Source organism: Microcaecilia unicolor, chromosome 2, assembly GCF_901765095.1.
Source record: "Microcaecilia unicolor chromosome 2, aMicUni1.1, whole genome shotgun sequence".
Classification (NCBI taxonomy): domain Eukaryota; kingdom Metazoa; phylum Chordata; class Amphibia; order Gymnophiona; family Siphonopidae; genus Microcaecilia; species Microcaecilia unicolor.
In genome coordinates this window covers 613,039,794-613,061,656 of record NC_044032.1, presented here as the reverse complement: position 1 = coordinate 613,061,656, position 21,863 = coordinate 613,039,794, and the positions used below count along the sequence as shown (strand labels likewise).

The 21,863-nt window shown below is 43.6% G+C and overlaps 1 protein-coding gene across 7 annotated transcripts in view; it reads left to right on the top strand.

Moving 5' to 3' along the window:
• Positions 1-21,863, top strand: part of ARFIP1 (ADP ribosylation factor interacting protein 1) — a 223,458-nt gene that overhangs the window by 19,623 nt on the left and 181,972 nt on the right. For all 7 annotated transcript variants that reach the window (XM_030191631.1, XM_030191636.1, XM_030191637.1 and 4 more), the window contains exon 2: positions 14,720-14,821. In XM_030191631.1, the coding sequence (XP_030047491.1) occupies positions 14,729-14,821 (93 nt within the window). In that variant the 5' untranslated portion in view covers positions 14,720-14,728. The remainder of the gene's footprint in view (positions 1-14,719; positions 14,822-21,863) is intronic.

Sequence of the window (21,863 nt, the reverse complement as noted above, 5' to 3'; positions counted from 1 at the left end):
TCCTCCTCTGCTGCATTGGTCCCTGGCAGTTTCTTTAATCTGCAGATGCCCATGAGGCTCAATGGAATAGTCGGGCCAAGGACTGGAGCTATGCAGCTCCTCCTCTTACTGCGCTGGAGCAGTGCGTGTGCAGGGATGGAGGGAGTGTGTTGGAGGGGGAGGGTCTGGAAAAAACCTAGATGGAGAGGGGGCAGAAAAAATATGCATTATGTATGTGTGTGTGTGTGTGTGTGCAGGGAGAGGGGGCTGGAAAAAAGATGGATGGAGTGGGGGGGGGGGGCTGGAAAAAAAGTGGATGTGTGTGTGCAAGGAGGGGAATGGAAAAAAGATGGAATGGAGTGGGGGGCTGGAAAGAAAGGTGGATGTGTCTGTGTGCAGGGAGGAGGACTGGAAAAAAGATGGATGGAGTGTGGGGGTGGGGAACTGGAAAAGGTGGATCAGATATGTGTGTGTGCCATGGGAATGGGGTGGAGTTCTGCAGGAAGTTGCCAGGGAAACTGCTGTGATGCTGGTAATGGAGGGAGGGGTGTATTTCATAGCTGGGGGAAGATGCCATGAAGAAATTTTGCATAAGAAAATTACAAATAAAGTATGCAGACTTGCAGAAAGTTCAGTTTTTGGGGCTTTTTTGTGTAGAATTCCCCCAGGAGTACTCCTTCGTAAGGTCCTCATTGGAACATTTCAAAAGGTGTCTCTTTTCCTTTATATAGCCCTGGGTGATTTAGCCTTACTGAGTAGAGGAGGAATGGAGAACAGTTTTCTCTGAGTTTTTCCCTTGATGCAACACTTTTGTCTAGAAGGGGCTGTAATGATACTAGCAGCCATCTCCTTCCCCCGCCCTCGCTCCCCAATCAAGTATACGCGCACTTCATCTACCGTTAACCTCTACTGATCCTGTTAGACAGGAGAACTCACACTTGAATCTCCTGTGTCTCCAGCTTCACAGGTAACCCAGCCCAACCATTAACATTCTGTAATGTCTTTGTGCAATGGCTTAACAGTTCTGTATTTGTGGATATAACTATGGTGGGTATATAAATGAACTCTGTTTCCACTATGTTTGCTGGATGGCATAGGATAAAGATGTTAGTCTATAACAGTGGTAAGGCTCTGTGTAATATATTGTAAGCTTGTTTTGTTGTTGTTGTTGTTTTTTAATCAGAGCAGCAGGAAATCCTAGTAAGCCCCAATTCTCACTCTTCTCCTGATTAATCCCTAGCCTGAGTCCTCGCCCACTTTTCCCATTTGTGGCTAGGGCTTGGAATTTTGTAGAATATGGGGTTGAGACTAAAGCCCTTGTTTTGAGTATAAATCAATTTTTCAATAGCATTGACACTTTTCTTTCAACTTCTGCATCAGGTTAATAGCAACTGTTGAATAATTTACTGTGCGGATCCTTCAGTGAATATAGTTTACTACTACTGTTTGGAATTCTTTTCTTACCATAAGTTTATATATATATATATATATATATATATATATATATATATATATATATATATATATATATATATATATATATATATATATAATATCAACTTGACTAGTTTTACAAATAAGCAAGTATAGAAAGTTTGAATAAAACATAACCATGGATTTGACCTTCTACAAAAACCCCTTTATGTCCAGGAAAATGTATGCACCATCTTACAGAAAATAATTGGAAGAGCAGGGCTGTTATCTATTGCATGGTTTTGACAGTCCTGCAGAACCAGTACTTTGGAAGGTATTAATACTCTTCTGCTGCATCTTGATGTACGAGTAGCCTGTAGCTTTATTTCCCTGCCTGAGACTTTGAGAACTCTAATGCTTTAAACCCCAGTTGGCAAAACAATCCAACTGTTGAGCTAAGTCTAATGTGAATGAATTTGATGTTCTGTCTACCAGTGGATTATTAAGTAAGTATGTTATGTGACTTGCAGCTCACATGTGTTTAGCTTGTTGGATAAAACCATTGTATTCTATGCATTGAGTTACAGTTCAGTAGCATGGCTCTGAAGGTGGCGGTGAGATCCTGTTGTCATCTGATGTTAGCATCTGAATGTTATATGCTGTTGCATTTGATGCCCGTCAGGACACATTAAGGGTCCTTATGGAAATTTTGCTAACTTGTAGTGGAACTGTGTTTCCATGAAGCGCTTTGGTTGGTGGTTTTAATTTTCTTGTACGATTTGAATGACAGTATAATTGATTTATTTGGTATGGGGGTAGAGGTTAATAAATGAGGAGATCCTTTTTTAACTCTTTCTCTTATTCTGTGAAAATGGTTCTGTAAAACATTGAGCCATGTCTGTCCGGAACTCTACAGGATCTAGCACTCTTGGACCTCTTGAAGTTACGGGGTGATATGGATCTGACAAATAGCAATAAAAATCTCAGATGGAAGCAGGACCTTAGTATATTCTCAGAGGCGTGCTGAAGCAGACACTGGTGTGCATTGGAAGCCCCTAATACACTAGCCTCATATACAGAGTGAGAAGTTAAACATGGGTAAAGCATCCAGCAAAAGCTTTGGTGGCCAATCTGTTTCTATGGAACATAATTGTCACAAATTGGCACTGTGCTTTTATAATGCAACAGTAGTTGTATGCTGCTTTAGTTGCCCAAGGATCTTGTGTTTTCAGCGTGCATGTAAAGAAAGTAAGAATTAGCAGGTTGAGTCTTGATCAAGGTTCATGTAGTGTATCCCTGTATCTTGTGTAAGATGGGGACAAGTGGCGGGCATTTCCAGAAAGTGAAAAATAGATTGGGCCTGTGTGGTGTGCTCCATCTGCTGTCATGCCCTTAACCTCTAGCAGACAAGGGCTCCCATATATTGAGCCCCACCCTAGCTGATTTAAAGTATTGATTGTATCAAAATGAACTGTAGACATTGTTTAACATAACTTGATATTTAAGTTTGTTTATAATGTGATGAAGGGTGAACTCTGATTTTAAAAATACATTTATTATTCAGAGCTGTAGATTCAGAACACCAACTCTGACTCCTCTATTTTTCTATAGTTATCAGTGCTTTAGATCCAAGATGGTAAATATATTTTTAAAAATGAGGTTCTCCTTTGAGCATACCACACAGGCCCTTTCTGTTTTCCACTTTCTGCAAATGGCCTGCCACTTAGCTCCATCTTATGATAAATTTACTGTATATTATAATTTTGTACATTTTTTTTGTTTGAAATTTGAGTTGGCAAATTTTTACTGATTCCGATTTCACAGCCTTATTACTATTACTGATACATGTATTCACTTATGACATGGACAAATACCTTGAACCCCAATATCAACATTATATGGAGTCTGTGCTGTACATTTGTTCAGTCAAGAATCAGTGCAGAGTAGAAGTGGGCTAGGAATCGTTGGATAGTTCTTTCTCTAGATTACATTATCAAACAATCTGTAATCTGGTCTTCCTGCAATTTTTTTTTGACGGGATATAAAAGCACAAATGGAATAAAGCTGGTGTCTCAGCTATGCTCAACAGACAAATACAGTAATTTTGAAGTGGGTTCCATTACTTTAAAGAAATCCAAAAAGTACACGTGTTTGTTTACAGTTGATTTGTTTTCTTCCAATTTGAAAACATCAGTGAATTACAGTAAAATCAAGACTGTGTGATGTCTTTTGGCAACATAACACAATTACAATATTGGTCATTAAACATTGTTGCTATCCAACTTTCCTGTACACAAAGTCTGTTCGTGACACATGGGGATTGTACATATAAGGTAACAAAATAACATTTCCATCCAACCGGTAGCATAGCTTCCATCTGATTAAACTATTACTGTCTGTAAAATGTACAATATTTGTAATCAAACCACAAGCAGCACTTCAAATGATCCTTAAGAAAATCATTAGTCATACAACCTGGTAGGCCAAACCCCAAATTCCTCTTCATTCAATTTGTAATATCGCTGACACAGATAGCAACTTTTAAGTACATAAATATTGCCTTACTGGGACAGACCGAAGGTCCATCAAGCCCAGTATCCTGTTTCCAACAGTGGCCAATCCAGGTTACAAGTACCTGGCAAGATCCCAAAACAGTACAATACATTTTATACTTATCCTAGAAATAAGCAGTGCAGTTAGGAATTGGGCTTAGAGCGCTTTAATGTGTTAAGCTTATTTTTAACACAGCAATATTTAAGGCATTTTTCAATATTTTTTTTCAGGTCATATGCTAATTTTCACATTAGTGTGCATTACCTGAAAAAATTAACACGGGAGCACTTACCGCCTCCAAAGTAGGAGGTGCTAAGTGCTTCTATGTTAGTGATACATTATCTAGTTAGCATGTGCTAATGTGGACATGCTAGCTGAATAATGTTCATTCCCTACCCCATGACGTGCCCTCTAGAAGAAACCATGCAATTAGTGCACGCTGACAGGCAAGTTTTCGCAAAAGACTGTAATGCGTTTTCCTGCATTAAGCGCGTGTTGGTTTTTAGCGTGGTTTAGTAAAATGGCCCATAAAAAATATATTCCACCAAGAAGAGAGAGAGAGATCTTTCATCCAGACAGTGCTGGGTTCTTTAAATCTGATCTACTCTGCATATAATTATATATAAAATCATGCTCTTGTTTGCTGTAGACATGGAGAAACTTGCTCTTCTCTTTCATGTGCCGAAGGCAGGTTGAAGTATGCAGCTGCAGTTTTAAAAATGTAAAATGCATGTTACATTTGCCAGGCACATTTGTAAATTGGTATTTTTCTGCAGGTCTTTTTTTTTTTTTCTTTAATTATTTTTTGGTCCAACATTTTCCTTCTCTGTTTGGCTTCCAACTCAGTTTGGTGTGATGTGCCTTCATTTGTAACTACCTGGGATTTTTCCTCTGTTTCTATAACATAGCCTAACTCGTCCATTGCAATGACAGCCCATGCCTAAGGGCCACAGTCTATGGCTCTCTTTGTAACCCAGTATGGCTCAGCCCTAAATACAGTGATAAGCATAGAAGAAACAAAACCCTTCCATAGCGTCCCACAGATCAATCCAGAGATGAGTGGGTTGTGTCCCTCTACCTGCAGGTGGAGATAGAGAGAACTTCAGAGTCTTACTATATGTGGACCTGTGCAGCCAGCTTCATCTCAGTATTCTCTATATCTCAGCAGGTGGATGGACATAGCCTGTGCAGCTCTCTGGATTGAGATTTGCTCCTAGCCTGTTCCCTCAGCATTAGTTGAGCTGTTGGAGATTTGCTCCTAGCCTGTTCCCTCAGGATTAGTTGAGCTAGGGGATAGTGGCCAGATTGGGCCAGTAATGGGTACACCTGGTGGTGCCAGGTCCCTCCCCTACCCCGTCCCTGTCTCCATGCTGTGGTGAGGCCGTCAGGCCTCGCACCGGCTGAGGCCATCGGCATGCAGCCTGGTTCCGGCTGTGACCGCTGAGTTTCTTTTTCCGTTTCTCAACTTCAAGCCTTGCTCCGCTTGAGGCCGTTCGGACTTCGCCGGGCTCTATTTGTTGAGCTGTGCTCAGTCTGTGGCTGTTTGGCCTTGGAATTCTGGGCATGGAGTCATGCTTCCTCTCGGTATGTCTTGCCTCGTGCCGTTCCAGCCCTTTCTTCGTCTCGGGACGTCCAGAATCGCCTTGGATGGGGATTCTGAGCCTTGCTCATGTCGATCTTTGATGGACAGACATTGTTCTGTGGTTGGACATCAGGCCTCGGATTTTCTGCAGGTGCTCATTTTCTACTCCCTCGCTGGTTCACAGTAGGCCTCTCATTCTGAGTGGAGGGGCTACCATGTTTTTTGCCCGGTTACAGGGGCGCTGGCAGGTCACTGGATAGGTGGGGCGAGGGCAGCCTTAGGGTGGCGCTTCCTATCTCTGGGTAGGGAGTTGAGCCAATTCTTCGACTTCGGAATTCATTCAGGTTCAGCCGAGCTACTTTTCTTGGCTCCTGTCGAGGCTTCTCAGTCTATGGCTAATGGGCTGGTCTGCGTCTCCGCAGTATGTTTCTACTGTCTTTGGCCGTTTCCAAGTCCAAGCTAAAAGCCCACCTCTCTGACGCTGCTTTTGAGTTCTACTACTACTACTATTTAGCATTTCTATAGCGCTACAAGGCATACGCAGCGCTGCACAAACATAGAAGAAAGACAGTCCCTGCTCAAAGAGCTTACAATCTAATAGACAAAAAATAAATAAAGTAAGCAAATCAAATCAATTAATGTGAACGGGAAGGAAGAGAGGAGGGTAGGTGGAGGCGAGTGGTTACAAGTGGTTACTAGTCAAAAGCAATGTTAAAGAGGTGGGCTTTCAGTCTAGATTTAAAGGTGGCCAAGGATGGGGCAAGACGTAGGGGCTCAGGAAGTTTATTCCAGGCGTAGGGTGCAGCGAGACAGAAGGCGCGAAGTCTGGAGTTGGCAGTAGTGGAGAAGGGAACAGATAAGAAGGATTTATCCATGGAGCGGAGTGCACGGGAAGGGGTGTAGGGAAGGACGAGTGTGGAGAGATACTGGGGAGCAGCAGAGTGAATACATTTATAGGTTAGTAGAAGAAGTTTGAACAGGATGCGAAAACGGATAGGGAGCCAGTGAAGGGTCTTGAGGAGAGGGGTAGTATGAGTAAAGCGACCCTGGCGGAAGATGAGATGGGCAGCAGAGTTTTGAACCAACTGGAGAGGGGAGAGGTGACTAAGTGGGAGGCCAGCAAGAAGCAGATTGCAGTAGTCTAAACGAGAGGTGACACTGCTCACTTGCCTGTACCTTTTATCCCCTCCTCTTTAACTCCCCTTACCTCTTAGTTGTTCTGTCTGTTACCTGTCTTATTTAGATTGTAAGCTCTTTGAGCAGGGACTGTCTTTATGTGTATGGTTCTTAGTGGAGCGCATGATCTGGTGAGGGACGTTATGGTACTGGGGCCGCTTGATAACAGTGATCATAATATGATCAGTTTTGATATCAACCTTGAAGTAACTATACATAGGAAGTCAAATACGTTAGCGTTTAACTTTAAAAAAGGAGACTATGATAAAATGAGTAGAACGGTTAAAAAAAAACTTAGGAGGCAACTGAGAGGGTAAAAACTGTACAACAAGCATGAACGCTGTTCAAAAATACCATCCTGGAGGCCCAGGCCAAACATATTCCGTGAATTAGAAAAGAAAGACTGAAGTCTAAAAGACAGCCGGCGTGGTTGAAAAGTGAGGTGAAGGAAGCTATTAGGGCTAAAAGAAACGCCTTCAGAAAATGGAAGAAGGAACCGTCCGAAAATAACAAGAAGCAGCATAAGGAGTGTCAGAGCAAATGCAAGGCGCAGATTAAGAAGGCCAAGAGGGATTACGAAAAAAAGATAGCATTAGAGGCAAAAAAAACATAGTAAAAAATTTTTTCGGTATATTAAAAGCAGGAAGCCAGCAAAAGAATTGGTTGGGCCGCTGGATGACCGAGGGGTAAAAGGGGCATCAAGGAAGACAAAGACGTAGCGGAGAGATTGAATGAATTCTTTGCTTCGGTCTTCACCGAGGAAGATTTGGGTGGGATACCGGTGTCAGAAATGATATTTCAAGCGGACGAGTCGGAGAAACTTACTGACTTCACGGTAAACCTGGAGGATGTAATGGGGCAGTTCAGCAAACTGAAGAGTAGCAAATCTCCTGGACCGGATGGTATTCATCCTAGAGTACTGATAGAACTGAAAAATGAGCTTGCGGAGCTACTGCTAGTGATATGCAATTTTTCCTTAAAATCGAGTGTGGTACCAGAAGATTGGAGGGTGGCCAATGTAACGTCCATTTTTAAAAAAGGTTCCAGGGGAGATCCGGGAAATTATAGACCGGTGAGTCTGACGTCGGTGCCGGGGAAAATGGTAGAGGCTATTATTAAAAACAAAATTACAGAGCACATCCAAGGACATGGATTACTGAGACCGAGTCAGCACGGCTTTTGTGTGGGGAAATCTTGCCTGACTAATTTACTTCAGTTCTTTGAAGGAGTAAACAAACGTGGACAGAGGGGAGCCGGTTCATATTGTGTATCTGGATTTTCAAAAGGCGTTTGACAAGGTACCTCATGAAAGGCTACAGAGGAAATTGGAGGGTCATGGGATAGGAGGAAAAGTCCTATTGCGGATTAAAAACTGGTTGAAGAATAGGAAACAGAGAGTGGGGTTAAATGGGCAGTATTCACAATGGAGAAGGGTAGTTAGTGGGGTTCCTCAGGGGTCTGTGCTAGGACAGCTGCTTTTTAATATATTAATAAATGATTTAGAGATGGGAGTAACTAGCGAGGTAATTAAATTTGCTGATGACACAAAGTTATTCAAAGTCGTTAAATCTCGACAGGATTGTGAAAAATTACAGAAGGACCTTACGAGACTGGGAGACTGGGTGGCTAGATGGCAGATGATGTTTAATGTGAGCAAGTGCAAAGTGATACATGTGGGAAAAAAGAACCCGAATTATAGCTACTTCATGCAAGGTTCCACGTTAGGAGTTACAGACCAAGAAAGGGATCTGGGTGTCGTTGTCGATAATACACTGAAACCTTCTGCTCAGTGTGCTGCTGCGGCTAGGAAAGTGAATAGAATGTTGGGTATTATTAGGAAAGGTATGGAAAACAGGTGTGAGGATGTTATAATGGCGTTATATCGCTCCATGGTGCGACCGCACGTTGAGTATTGTGTTCATTTCTGGTCGCCGCATCTCAAGAAAGATATAGTGGAATTGGAAAAGGTGCAGCGAAGGGCGACTAAAATGGTAGCGGGGATGGGTCGGCTTCCCTATGAAGAAAGATTAAGGAGGCTAGGGCTTTTCAGCTTGGAGAAGAGACGGCTGAGGGGAGACATGATAGAGGTATATAAAATAATGAGTAGAGTGGAACAGGTGGATGTGAAGCGTCTGTTCACGCTTTCCAAAAATACTAGGACTAGGGGGCATGCAATGAAATTACAGTGTAGTAAATTTAAAACAAATCGGTGAAAATGTTTCTTCACCCAACGCGTAATTTAACTCTGGAATTCGTTGCCGGAGAACGTGGTGAAGGCGGTTAGCTTGGCAGAGTTTAAAAAGGGGTTAGACTGTTTCCTAAAGGACAAGTCCATAAACCGCTACTAAATGGACTTTGGGAAAAATCCACAATTCCAGGAATAACATGTATAGAATGTTTGTACGTTTGGGAAGCTTGCCAGGTGCCCTTGGCCTGGATTGGCCACTGTCGTGTACAGGATGCTGGGCTCGATGGACCCTTGGTCTTTTCCCAGTGTGGCATTACTTGTATACTTATGTACTTATGCAAACCGGCACAAGCTATCATTGAGACTGGAAGGCTCAAACTAGGCACTGCAAAGAGACTGGATAGCTCCACATGAATTTGTTTTTAAATGTTTTTATATGATTATGAGGACAGTGGGCAGAGGTCTGGTACTGGACTTTTGGAAAGCACAGAGAGGTTTTGGGCGTGGACCAGAGTGGAGGCACCTCTGATACTTCTGGAGAGAACATAACAGCCATACTGGATCAGACCAGTGGTCCATCTAGCCCAGTACCTGCTGCCAGCAGTGGCCAATCCAGGTCACCAGTACCAGCAGAAACACAATTAGTAGCATCATTCTACGCAACCAGTCCCAGGGCAAGCAGTAGCTTCCCCCATGTCCATCTCAATAGTGGGTTATGGACTTTTTCTCCAGAAACTTGTCCAAACCTTTTTTTTAAATCCAGATACACTAACCACTGTTACCACATCCAGCAATGAGTTCCAGAGCTTAACTATTCTTTGAGTGAAAAAATGTTTCCTCCTATTTGTTTTAAAATTATTTCCGTGCAGTTTCATTGAGTGTCCATTAGTCTTTGTATTTTTTTCAATGACAGAAAAAACGATTCACGTCCACCCATTCCACTCCACTCAGGATTTTGTAGACCTCAACCATATCCTCCCTTAGCTGTCTCTTTTCCAAGCTGAAGAGCCCTAACCTCTTTAATCTTTTCTCATAGGGAGAGCAATTTCAATCCTCTTTTATCATTTTGGTTGCTCTTCTTTGAACCTTTTCTAATTTTGCTATATCTTTTTTTGTTAAGATATGATGACCAGAATTGAACACGCTACTCAAGGTGAGGTCGCACCATGGAACGATATAATATTTTTAGTCTTATTTTTCATCCCTCTCCTAATAATTCCTTGCATCCTGTTTGTATTTTTTGGCTGCCGCCGCACACTGGACCGAAAATTTCAGCGTGTTGTCTACAATGACACCTAGACCTTTTTCTTGAGCGCTGACTCCTAAAGTGGACCCTAGCATTAGATAATTAGGCAAAAGACACTCTTTTTACCTAAGATGTGAAGGACAAATATAATTATGGCTGCTAACTTTCTGTTACCGACTGTCCACCAGTTCCAGCTAAGGGCTGTACTGTCATTCCTCTATACCAGTGTTTCCCAAGTCTGTCTTGGAGTACCTTCTTGCTGGTCAGGTTTTCAGGCTATCCACAATGAATATGCATGAAACAGATTTGCATATAATAGAGGCAGAATATGCATATCAATTGTGGATATCCTGAAAACCTGACTGACAAGGGGGTACTCCAGGACCGACTTAGGAAGCACGTCTGTATACTAACTAGATGTTCAGGTAAACTCTCTGTGTAATAGCTGGAGCTGAAGGAAGGAATTCTACTTTTCATCCAGAGATAGTCTATGATGCACTTTTCTTGTTTTTGAGAATCCGAGGTTCATTCCTATAGTTTGGGGAACAAATAGTTCTCATTTTATTCTGCGAAAGGCTATTTTAGGTCATGAACATGGCTTATTAACCAAGCTATATTTGGCTTTTGGTATTCTCTTCTCAGGAATAATTCTTAGTACTGTAACAGAATATATATATATATGAAGATTTCTGTTTTTGTGTAATTCTTAGTCATATCTTTGGTGTGATCCTGGTGGTATTTATTTTGTATGCATGCTTGCTATTTCTCAATTATTATTTAGGGCTGTACATTATTCACTATTAGTGATTAACTGCCCTCCCTCCCCCTGCCTAACTACTCACCCAGTCAGCATGTCCACCCACCCAGTCTGGCATCTCTTGCTCCCCTCCGGGACCACCGGCGCCTCTCTCCTCCCCTCCCAGTTTACCTCGTTGGTTGTCTTGCAGTAAATCTTTGCCCTACAGCGGTCGGCAGCGTATTGACATGTTGCCTCGGCCTGCTCCTGGCCTTTATTTCTGATGCGTCCCGTCCCCTCCTGATGCAACTTCCTATTTTCAGAAAAGGGTACTGGGTCAGAAGGAAAGTCTCGGTGCAGGCTGCGGCAGCATTTTGATATGCTACTGGCCACTGTAGGGCGAAGATATACTGCAAGACAACTGATGAGGTAAACCCGGAGGAGAGGGCTGCCACTGCCACCTGAGAGGGTGGGTGGGTGAGCAAGGGAGAATGTGGGAGGGTGGGAGGAATTGAGGTTACAGGAGGCATATTAGAGAGAGAGAACGGTTGAAGGTATGGGGCACATGGAGGGAGAGAGAATGGGTGAAGGCATGGAGAAGAGAGAGAGGGTAAAGGCACAGGGCGAAAGAAAGAGAATGGGTGAAGCCCCTCCCCCCCCCCCCCCAAAAAAAAGCTGCAGTTCCTGTTCAATGGCTAATGGGGTAGCTGAAGTCCCCGCCAGCTGAAGAAATCCATTTCTTCTTCATGCTGCCTCAGGAACGAGGAAGTCAGTAGGGTGCCTCCAGCCACCAACTCTTGCCACTCCCTAAGCATGCTTAGTTTGTGCATGAACTGAGCGTGCTCTGGGAGTGCCAGCATCGGAGGCACCCCACTGATTTCCTCGCTGCTGAGGCAGCAGAAGAAGGGAGGGATACTTTGGCAGTGGATTTCGACTGGCTTTGGCATCCCCACCAGCAAAGGGTATGATATCTAATGTGTGTCTTCCTCCTGCCTAGAAGATCTGCTTCGGTACATCTCACTTGTGCAGAACAGTACAGCTAGAAGCTAAGGAAGGAGAAAGACTTGCCCGATAATTTTCTTTCCTTTAGCCAGCTACACTGTTCTGCAACCCACCCTCAGAAGACTTGGGCCGGGGCTCTGGGTGTGCTGTGTGCTTTTCCATACAGTAAAAAATAAAATAAATCAGATATGAGACATTTCACAATTTATCACAATTTACAACAATATGGGTTTCCTGTGAGATTGCTGTATCCTGGAGTATGCAGGGTAATGAGTGCATGCCCTCTGTTGTGTTATGCTCCCTTGATTCATTGCAGCTGCAGTAGTTGATCGGCATGGGTACATTACAAAAAGGGACCACCTTCTACTTTGGCAAAAGTAATCTGGATCTTTCTAGGGAGTACCATCAACTAATACCAGTGAGGTTGCTGGTAAAATTAATTTTTTTTCTCCCTCCATCTGCTGGTAGGAGGGGATAATACCCCACTTTTGCAGAACAGTGTAGCTGACTAAAGGAATGAAAATGTTAGATATCTTTTATTTCCTGTCATTTCCTATGCATTCTTTTGCAGGGAATAGGTGAAGAAGAGGGTGATGCAGGAGTAGACAGCTAGCACAGCAAAGAAAAGCCACTCTACTCCATAAGACTACTTCCTTTCTTTCTGTCATTTCCCCGCCTCTCCAAGGTGGTGTTTTTTCAAGATGTCAGTTACTTGAGCATTCCAGTTGATTACCTGCTGGATAATGAGGGCTTTTGTTTACATATTATGTCTCTGTATTTTATTTATTTATTAGGATTTATTTACTGCCTTTTTGAAAGAATTCACTCAAGACCGAGTACAGTAAGAATAAATCAAACCTAAGTAATAGGGAATTACAGCAGTAAAATATTCAAATAGCAATACAAAGTATGGCATAGTATACTACTTACAATGTCAACACAATACATAATAAAACATTTTAATAGGCAGCGTAGGGTATAGGCAAAGATGGAACATATAGATAGGTAAGAAAGTAAAAGAGGAATTAGAAAATAAGGGGACTAATTTAAAGAGAGTTGCATATGAGGTCAGAGAGGTGATTAAATACTATCTTGGCTAGGGTAGGAGTGGATAAACATGTCCTGCTGCAGTATGTGCGGCACTTGTGTGTGTGAGACTAAACAGGTTAGTTACTTCTTCCATTAAAGGCCTGGCTGAAGAGCCAAGCTTTCATGTGCTTCCTGAAGTAGAGATAGTCTTGTGTTAAGCAGAGCCTTTCAGGGAGTGTATTCCACAGCGTGGGGGCTACTTCGGAGAAGGCTTTCTTGTGGTATTACATCATGTGTTGTCCTTCAGAGAAGGTGTGGTTAGGGATACTCCTTGGGGAGAACCTTAGTGTCCTTGGAGGTTTGTAGAGGGTGATCCTGTTCTTCAAGTACTCTGAGCCATTTCCTTTAAGGGCCTTGAAGATCAGACATAGAGTTTTAAATTTAGCCCTGTTTTGTATTGGTAGCCAGTGAAGTTTTTGCAAAAATGGTGTGATGAGGTCACGTCGCTTGCAACCTTCTATTAGTCTTGCTGTAGCATTCTGAATCAATTGGAGCTGGTGCAGACCCTTTGTAGTCAGGCCAGTTTAGAGTGCATTACAGCAATACAGTCTTGTTGTCATGACATGCACAACTGGGAAAAGATTTGCCTTCTCAATGAAACCAGAGAGGTTGCGTAGTTGTTGCAAGTAGTAGAAGCAGCTCTTGAAGGTTGCTTGGATTTGGGGAATCAGAGTAAGTGTTGAATCTAAATTTATTTCAAGTTTCCTGACTTGTGATTTGAAGGGGGAGTTCGTACTTCCCAAAAGAGATTTTGATATTGAGTATGTGCCCACTTGTGTTATGGAGCAAGAGATGCTTGGTTTTACTTGGGTTCAGACAACGTTTGTTGTGTTTATCCCATTCTTGATTTAATGTTAGGCAATCAGTTTATTCAGGGCTGTAGGTAAGTCGGGTTCAATGGGTATGAGTAGCTGTCCATCAACCGCATAGATGTAGAACTGAGTGTCCATTGACTGAATCAGCTCAGCTAGTGGCTTGAGGTAGATATTGAACAGAATAGGTGACAGTATCAATCCTTACGGTACTCCAAAGGTGGTGGCAATGAGGTGCTGTTGCCAAACATTATGGACTGTTGCCTGTCTGATAGATAGGATCTGAACCAAGCAAGTACTGTTTTATTGGTACCTGTTTCTGCCAGTTGTGCTAGCATGATATCATGATCCACAGTGTCAAAAGCTGCTGAGAAATCTAGCAGTACTAACACTGAGGCAAATCCCCTGTCTTGGTTTCTGTGAAGATCATTTAGTAGGGATACGAAGACTGTTTCTGTTCCATAACCGGGTCTAAATCCAGATTGACATGGATCTAGCCACTTTCTCTCTTCTAGCCAGCCATTAAGTTGAACACAGACTGTTTGTTTTATAAGTTTTCCTAGAAATGGGATGATGGATACTGGCCGGTAACTTTACTACTACTACTTGACATTTCTAAAGCGCTACTAGGGTTACGCAGCGCTGTACAGTTTAACATAGAAGGACAGTCCCTGCTCAAAGGAGCTTACAATCTAAAGGACAAATGTACAGTCAGTCAAATAGTCAAGTTTGTCCTGGTCAAGGTTGTTTTTCTTTAGCAATCTGTATATATCTGTGTTGAGAGAGAGAAAATGTCCGTTAAAGGAGATTGCTTTTAAGTGAAATTTCAGTACAGTTATAAACCTTTACCTTCAAATACAGATTTTTGTTTTCGGTTAGCATCAGATATGCAGAACTGGTAATTTTTGCTTATAATGTAACTTCATTTTTCTATTTGTTTTAGGAGCCCAGGATGGATCAAGACTCGCCAAAAAATGCAGCAGCTGAAATCACTGTGACCAGCAATGGAGAGCTTGATGATTCGCTCGAGCACAGTTTTAACAGGGTACGAGAATTTCCTTTATTGCTTTATATACCATAACCAATATAACATGTCTGTCAGAAATCAGCTCCCAGAAATAGAATACCAGTGAAAGGGAGAACCTAGAACAAATACAGCTGCCACTGAAAGCTCCCGCTTCCCCAGTTAGTTATTTCCTGGAGCAGTTCATATCCCTTATGCAATCAAGGTAAACAGCTCTCAACAATATTGCACATATAATGTGAGTGGTATTCTTGTGTTATCCTTAATACAAGAAATACAGTCCACACTCTGTTATCCACCTCTATTCCCACCTACCTGTTTAGATAATCCATGTCATGGTAGCAATATGTTGGACACTGTTTTCAGACATGACTGTAGTATGACTGAACACATGAAAGCTGGCACAGCTAAGTATACAAGTGTTCTGCCCCCTCTGAGGTGGTGGGGCTGCCACAAAGACCATGAGCACGTGCCAGCTCTTGCCCAGTCCTTTGTTCAGTGAAACATTATACTGTTCTGGGAGAAACACCCTGCACATCTGTTGGTGCCAGGATCAGCTGGGTGTGGGAATGGGAAGCGGAAATGCTGGAGGGAGAAGACTTGTGAGCAAATTTAATCCTAAGCCAGTAAGTTTCATATGTAATTCTCAGTGGTTACCTTTTTATCTTTCAATGATTTTTATTGCAGACTTAGCCAATACAAATGTGAATGGAACAATCATCTTCCGAGAAAGAATATAAAATCACAAAAAACAATGAATTCTTCCACATTTGTTTCCCCAGACATTATTATCAACTTTTTCATTTTATATCCCACCTCCCCCCTCCCCTTATGCTGGAGTCTGTTTTATTCAGATAAGTTATCACATCGAACATTTACAACATAGCTCAAACAAAGGTACTTAAACATCAATTAGCTATCTAGCCTCTATTAGAAAGCAATACTTTATAAATTTTCTCTCCTATGTTACCGAACAACTATTAACTGACCTGATAGCTACTATAACGGTAAGCATACATTATCAGTGGTCCATTACCTATATTAATCCCTCCATCCCCCCTTCTCCTCCCTTCCCACCCTCCCCCCTCTGAGATCTGAGTTAAAGTCTGATGTCACTTCTGTAATGTATCAAAAGGTGTCGCTGGTGTCTCCACACTCCCTTTCAATCTGTGTATAATCCTCTTCCTGATGTTAGGCTGAAGGGTAGTCCAATAATGTTCCCACACCCTACAGAATGCATTCCTCTCCTGCTCTGAGTAAGCAGCCTTAGTGAGTCCACAGAGTTCCAGGTGTAACTGTTCGGTCATTTTTGTTCTCCACAGCTCTTTTGTAGGCGCCTGAGTCTCTCTCCAGCTGAGCAAAATCACCTTTTTCCCTATTAACACTGTCCTTCTAAGAAAGCCTGTGCATCCCACAGGGATCGGTTTGGCGATGATATAAACGTCGAATAATAACAGCGGGGTATCTCCCACTGTCCGCTTCCAGTACTGATTGACCTCTGCCAAAACCCGCTTCCAAAAAGTTCTAATCTGTGTACAGTGCCACAACATATGGCCCAAAGTTGCCTTTTCTTCTCCACATTTGGGGCAATTTCCTGTTCCAAAACCTGCCTTTCGTGCTCTGGCCGGTGCGATGTAAGCCCGCGTGGCAAACTTATATTGCTGTTCCCATTGCCTCATGAATGCCGCCCTATGCAGAATGGATAGCAGGTAGCCTTGTAACATATCAGCTGTGATCTCAACTTTTAGATCCTTCTTCCAATCCCGTGCCACTTTGCGATAGTCTATATCTTCTGTTGTATCTAAAAGGTGTCTATGGTGAAATCGCAGCGGCACAAAATTTTCCAATCCCAGAGTGAGTGCTGTTGATATCGTTTCCTGTACGTCCTCTGCCAGATTCATTGCTCCCAATGATTGTGCATAGTGCTTCACTTGTGCATAGGCATAAAAATCTGCTGCAGTTAAACCAAATTCTCTTTGTAATTCTGCCAGTGGCTTTACCTGCCCTTCCTCATCCAGCAATTGAAATAGGTACCGAATCCCCTTCGTCCTCCATGATTTAAAATGTTGCGCTGATGATCCATCTGGGAAATCTGGGTTAAGATTTAATGATAGAAAAGGAGTAGCCTCTGCCGCGAAGCCTTGTCTACGACACAACCACCGCCACATTGCTCTTGCTGATCGCACAAAACAGTTCAAAGGTTGCTGCCCAGCGGGTCTTGTTTTTGAGGTATGCACTAAGCAGCTGAGATGCACCTCCGGAGTCAATGATGCTTCCAGCTGGGTATTTGTAAACTGTTGGTTTCCTACTAGCCAATCACGAACATGTCTCATGGTGCAGGCAATTGTGAGGTACCTGATACTGAGTAATCCCATACCTCCATGTGTTTTAGGTTTACATAGTACATTTAACGCTATTCTGGGGCGTTTGTTATTCCACAAGAACTTCCTTAAGACTTCATGTAATGTTTTCTCCTCCCTTCCTCTTAAATACAGTGGCAGCATCTGGAATCTGTACAGCCATTTTGGTGCTATCATCATGTTAAATAAGGCAATGTGCCCCGTTAGGGAAAGTGGACAAGAGCCCCAGATCCCTAAGAGGCGTTTAGTTTCCTCCAGCAGGGGCTGTACATTCCTTCTATACAATGTGGACAAATCTACCGGGATATCCACCCCCAGATATTTAAGCTTCTCCTCCGCCCATTTAAAAGGAAAGGGGCCACTCCAGCTGGACCGAACAGTGGGGGACATCGGCAGCGCCAAGGACTTTCCCAGATTTAATCTAAACCCCGATAACTTTCCATATTCCCCTATCTTCTCAAGTAGCCGCGCCACTGATGTCTGCGGGTCTTCCACCAGAAGCAATAAGTCATCTGCATAAGCTAATAGCTTCACCTCCCCTTTGCCCACCTTCATACCCCGGATTCCAGGCTCTGTGCGAATTTTGCATAATAGGGGCTCCAATGATATCAAAAATAGTAATGGGGACAGAGGACATCCCTGTCTTGTTCCCCGTCTTATTAAGAATTCTTGAGTTCTAACCCCATTTACCAATAATTTAGCCCGTGGATCCACATAGAGCATCCTAATCGCTTGTAGAAACCAGCCCTTTATTCCCACCCATTGCAGCGTCTCAAACATAAATGACCAGATTACCCTATCAAAAGCGCGTTCCGCATCCAAACTAATCACTAGGCTTGTTGCAATTCCCCCAGGTGCCGCTATCACGGCTGCCAGCAGCTTTCGGACATTTAACACTGAATGTCTACCACGGACAAATCCCACTTGTTCCTCTCCTACTAACGTTGGAAGTACACTTGCTAGGCGTTCTGCTAATAACCTGGAAAGGATTTTGACATCCACGTTAATTAGTGATATAGGCCTATAGGCAGCTGGGTCCGTGGAGTCTCGTCCTGGTTTGGGGATTAAAGTGATCAGCGCTTCATTCGCGTATCTGGGGAGCCTTCCTGTTTCTATCGCCTCTTCAAACAGGCCTATCAGGGGCCCCACTACTTGTTGTTTAAGCAATTTATAAAACTCACCCGAAAACCCATCAGGGCCGGGTGCTGAGTGCATTTTCAGGGCCTGTATTGCCTTCATCACTTCCTTTGCATCTAGTGGGGAGTCCAGAGACTCCATCTGGTCTCCCGTCAAATGTGGTAGTTTAGACTGAGTTAGATATTCTTGAATCTTTCCCCGTAGCTCGTCCCCTGTCTGCTCCCCTGAGTACACCTCCTCAAAATGTGTTCTAAAAATCTCCGCAATTTCCTCTGGGCTTGTGGTGCATGAATTAGGGCCACTACGTATGCTAGTCACTACTAGCCTTCTGCGAGCTCCTTTAATCAGCCTAGCCATCATGCCTCCCGGGCGGTCTCCAAATCTATGGAGATGATATTTGCGGACCACTGTGGCTCTCATAAACCTCTCCTGGAGCAGGCTATTTAACTCTGTCCGTGTTGCAATTAAGGACTCGAACAAGTCCTGTGTGGGATGAGCCGTGTACTTCCGTCTGGCCTGTTTTACCCTCCTCTCTGCCTGTACCACCCGCTGTGCAATTTGCCTATTCCTCCTTCCAATGTATGCCATCACCTCCCCCCGCATTACCGCTTTTGCAGTGGACCAGAAAAGGCCAGCATTATCTACGTGCTGTTCATTGTTCAATTTAAAATCTGCCCACTTATCAGCAAGATATGCAGCAAACTCAGCGGAAGAATATAGATATGCTGGAAAACGCCAACCTCCAGACGCTCGGTAATATGGTTGGGCCTCTATATCTATCCAAATCAAAGCATGGTCTGATATTTCATCTGGGCCAATAGTCGCATTCGAAACCTGGTAAAACAGTTGTTGCGAGACGAAAATGTAGTCTATGCGGGATTGGGTTCCGTGGGCCCGCGAGGTGTGTGTGTAATCTCGTTCTGTGTCATGAAGTAGCCTCCACGGGTCCACCATCCCCAGCCCCCCACAAAAGGTCTCAAGCACACCAGGTCCCAACGTCTCCCCTCTCAGTTGTCTGCCTGTCCTGTCTAATCCCGGCTCCATAACCTGATTCATGTCTCCAGCAATAATTAATGGGTCGGAACCATATTCCTGGCATTTTGCAAAAAGGTCTGCAAAGAAGTTCTTTTCTCCTGACTGGGGTGCATAGACCGCTACAAGGAGCCTCGTCTGTCCCTGCCAATTTAATTGCACCCCTACGTAATGTCCCCCACTGTCCGCAAATAAAAATTTAGCTTTTATTGCTGCCGCTTTATGTACTAGAATCGCAACCCCCCCTCTTCTTCCCACTGTTGAGGAGCAAAAAACCTCTCCTACCCAGTGCCTTTGTAGTTTCTGGTGTTCTATCTGAGATAACCTAGTTTCTTGTAAGCATGCCACTCCCACCTTATGCCGCTTTAAAGTGCTTAAAATCTTTGCCCTTTTAACCGGTGATGTGATCCCACCTACATTCCAGGAGATCAGTCTAGTCCCCCCTCCTTGCAGATTAGCCATCTCCTCTGTGTACAACAAATAACTTCAGTTTACATTCTATACCCTTCCTCAGGGGTCCCAGCCTCCCCCCTTGGAATATCCATCTCCAGTTACACCCGATCTTTAAGTCCACCTGTCTCCCCCTCAGTTCAGTCCTTCTCCTCTTTAGAGATACCCAGCTTTCTAGTGGTCCCTCCTGATTGTGACCTTCAGTCCCTACCCCCCCCCTCTTTCCCTTCCCCCTTCCCTCCCCTCCCCTCTTTTCAGACTCCCCTCATCCCCCATCTTCCCTTCTCCCCACCCCTTGGTATCTATTCCCATTATCCTTAATGGGTTTTGGGGTTCCCCGCGTCCCCGGGCCCCAGCTCTCCCTCCCCTCCACATTAGCTCTACATCCGTTTTAGGATTCTTTTATTACTCAGTATCGGTCCCCAAAAACAAACCTTTTGCACTGCAGGTCTCCCTTCCTTAGTGCGCCTCAGCCGTTTGTCTGCTCAGTGTTTCCTTGCTGGTCTCTTGTCTCCAGCTCCATCACAAATCTCTGAGCTTCTTGAATATCCTCAAATTGCTTCCACCGGCCCTCATGCTTGATTTTCAATATTGCTGGGTAAATCAGCATAAATATCTGTTGCTTTTCATGTAATTTCTGGCACAGTGGGGTGAATTTTTTCCTTTTTTCCTGCAGTGCTGCTGAATAATCCTGAAAAATACGTATCTGCTGTCCCTCATACTGCAGCGTATTCCTTTTTTGGCGAAACCCTCTTAATATTTCTTCTTTATGCACATAATTGTGTACTTTTACGATCACTGTTCGTGGGGTCTGCTTGCCCTCTTGCCTCCGACCCATGCGATGGGCCCTTTCCAGGCATAGTTTCCCTGCATGGTCCGATAACGCGAACTCCTCTGCTAACCATTTTTCTAGTAAATCGGATAACAGACGGTCATTTACTGATTCTGGCAGCCCCACTATGCGAAGGTTTCCCCGCCGTGACCTGTTTTCTAGGTCCTCCACTTTTGCTGACAAGGTTTCTAGTGTGGCGGCCATTTTTCTTTCCCTCTGCGTCGCGGGGCCTGCTGCGTCTTCTGCAGCGGAGACTCTTCTTTCCAGTTCTCCAGTTCGTTGGGCCGTGTCTGCAATGAGCATTTCCAGGTTGGACACTTTAGTATATAATTTTTCTAGCTTCGGATCTAGTGCGGTGTCCATCGCTTCCACGATCTGTTGTAATTGCTCCGTGGTGAACCGGGTTCCTCCGTTTGCAGGGCGTTCTTCTGCTATCGCGGTTGGCGCCTTTGTTTTTTCTTTTTCCTTTTTGCTCCCTCGGTTCGCCATTGCTTGCGTTGGCGAACTTAAATATTTGTCCATGAGGGGCTAAACTATTTCTTATATCGTCTTTTGGGGAGAGATGTAAGCTGAAGGTCCTATTTTAAAGCAGTTTAGAGAGCCAGGGCCCAGGAGATCGCGGGACCACGTCTTCCTCTCTTCAGAGCATCACGTGACCCCCGTTACCTTTTTATAAGGACTGGAAAAATTTATCACCTCATGGTTTCACAGTATCTCTTTTGATGTGAGATGTCTTACAGCTGTGCTTCTCAAACATATTGACATTCAGTATCTTTGCCAGAAAAGAACAATAAACTGCAAAAACATACTGCACTGTCAGATACAGACAATCCAGCAATGTCAGTGACAGTTTTACAGTTTCTTCCCCCCTCCCCCTCCCAACAAAATACCTATCCCTCTATGGCCTAATTCTTTATCCCTTCTTTTTCAAAGCTATTATGCTCCAGCTACTTTAACCAGAAGGTGTAGTCTACCTCCCTCTGTCACCCATAAATATGAAATCATTATAATTCCAGGTTGTTCAGCAAAGCTGATCTCGCATTGTTAAAGTACTTAAATATGGGTCCCAGATTTTAACAATTCTTTTTGACCTTTCGAGTCGTGTTTGCAATAAATAATCTCTCCATTCTCAAGAGTTCATGCATCTGATTTCGCGACTGTAATAATGTAGGTGGGGGAATACTGTATCCATTGTAACAAAATACACCATTTAGCAATCTAACAGGCTTTATGCAATTAAAAAAAAAAAAAA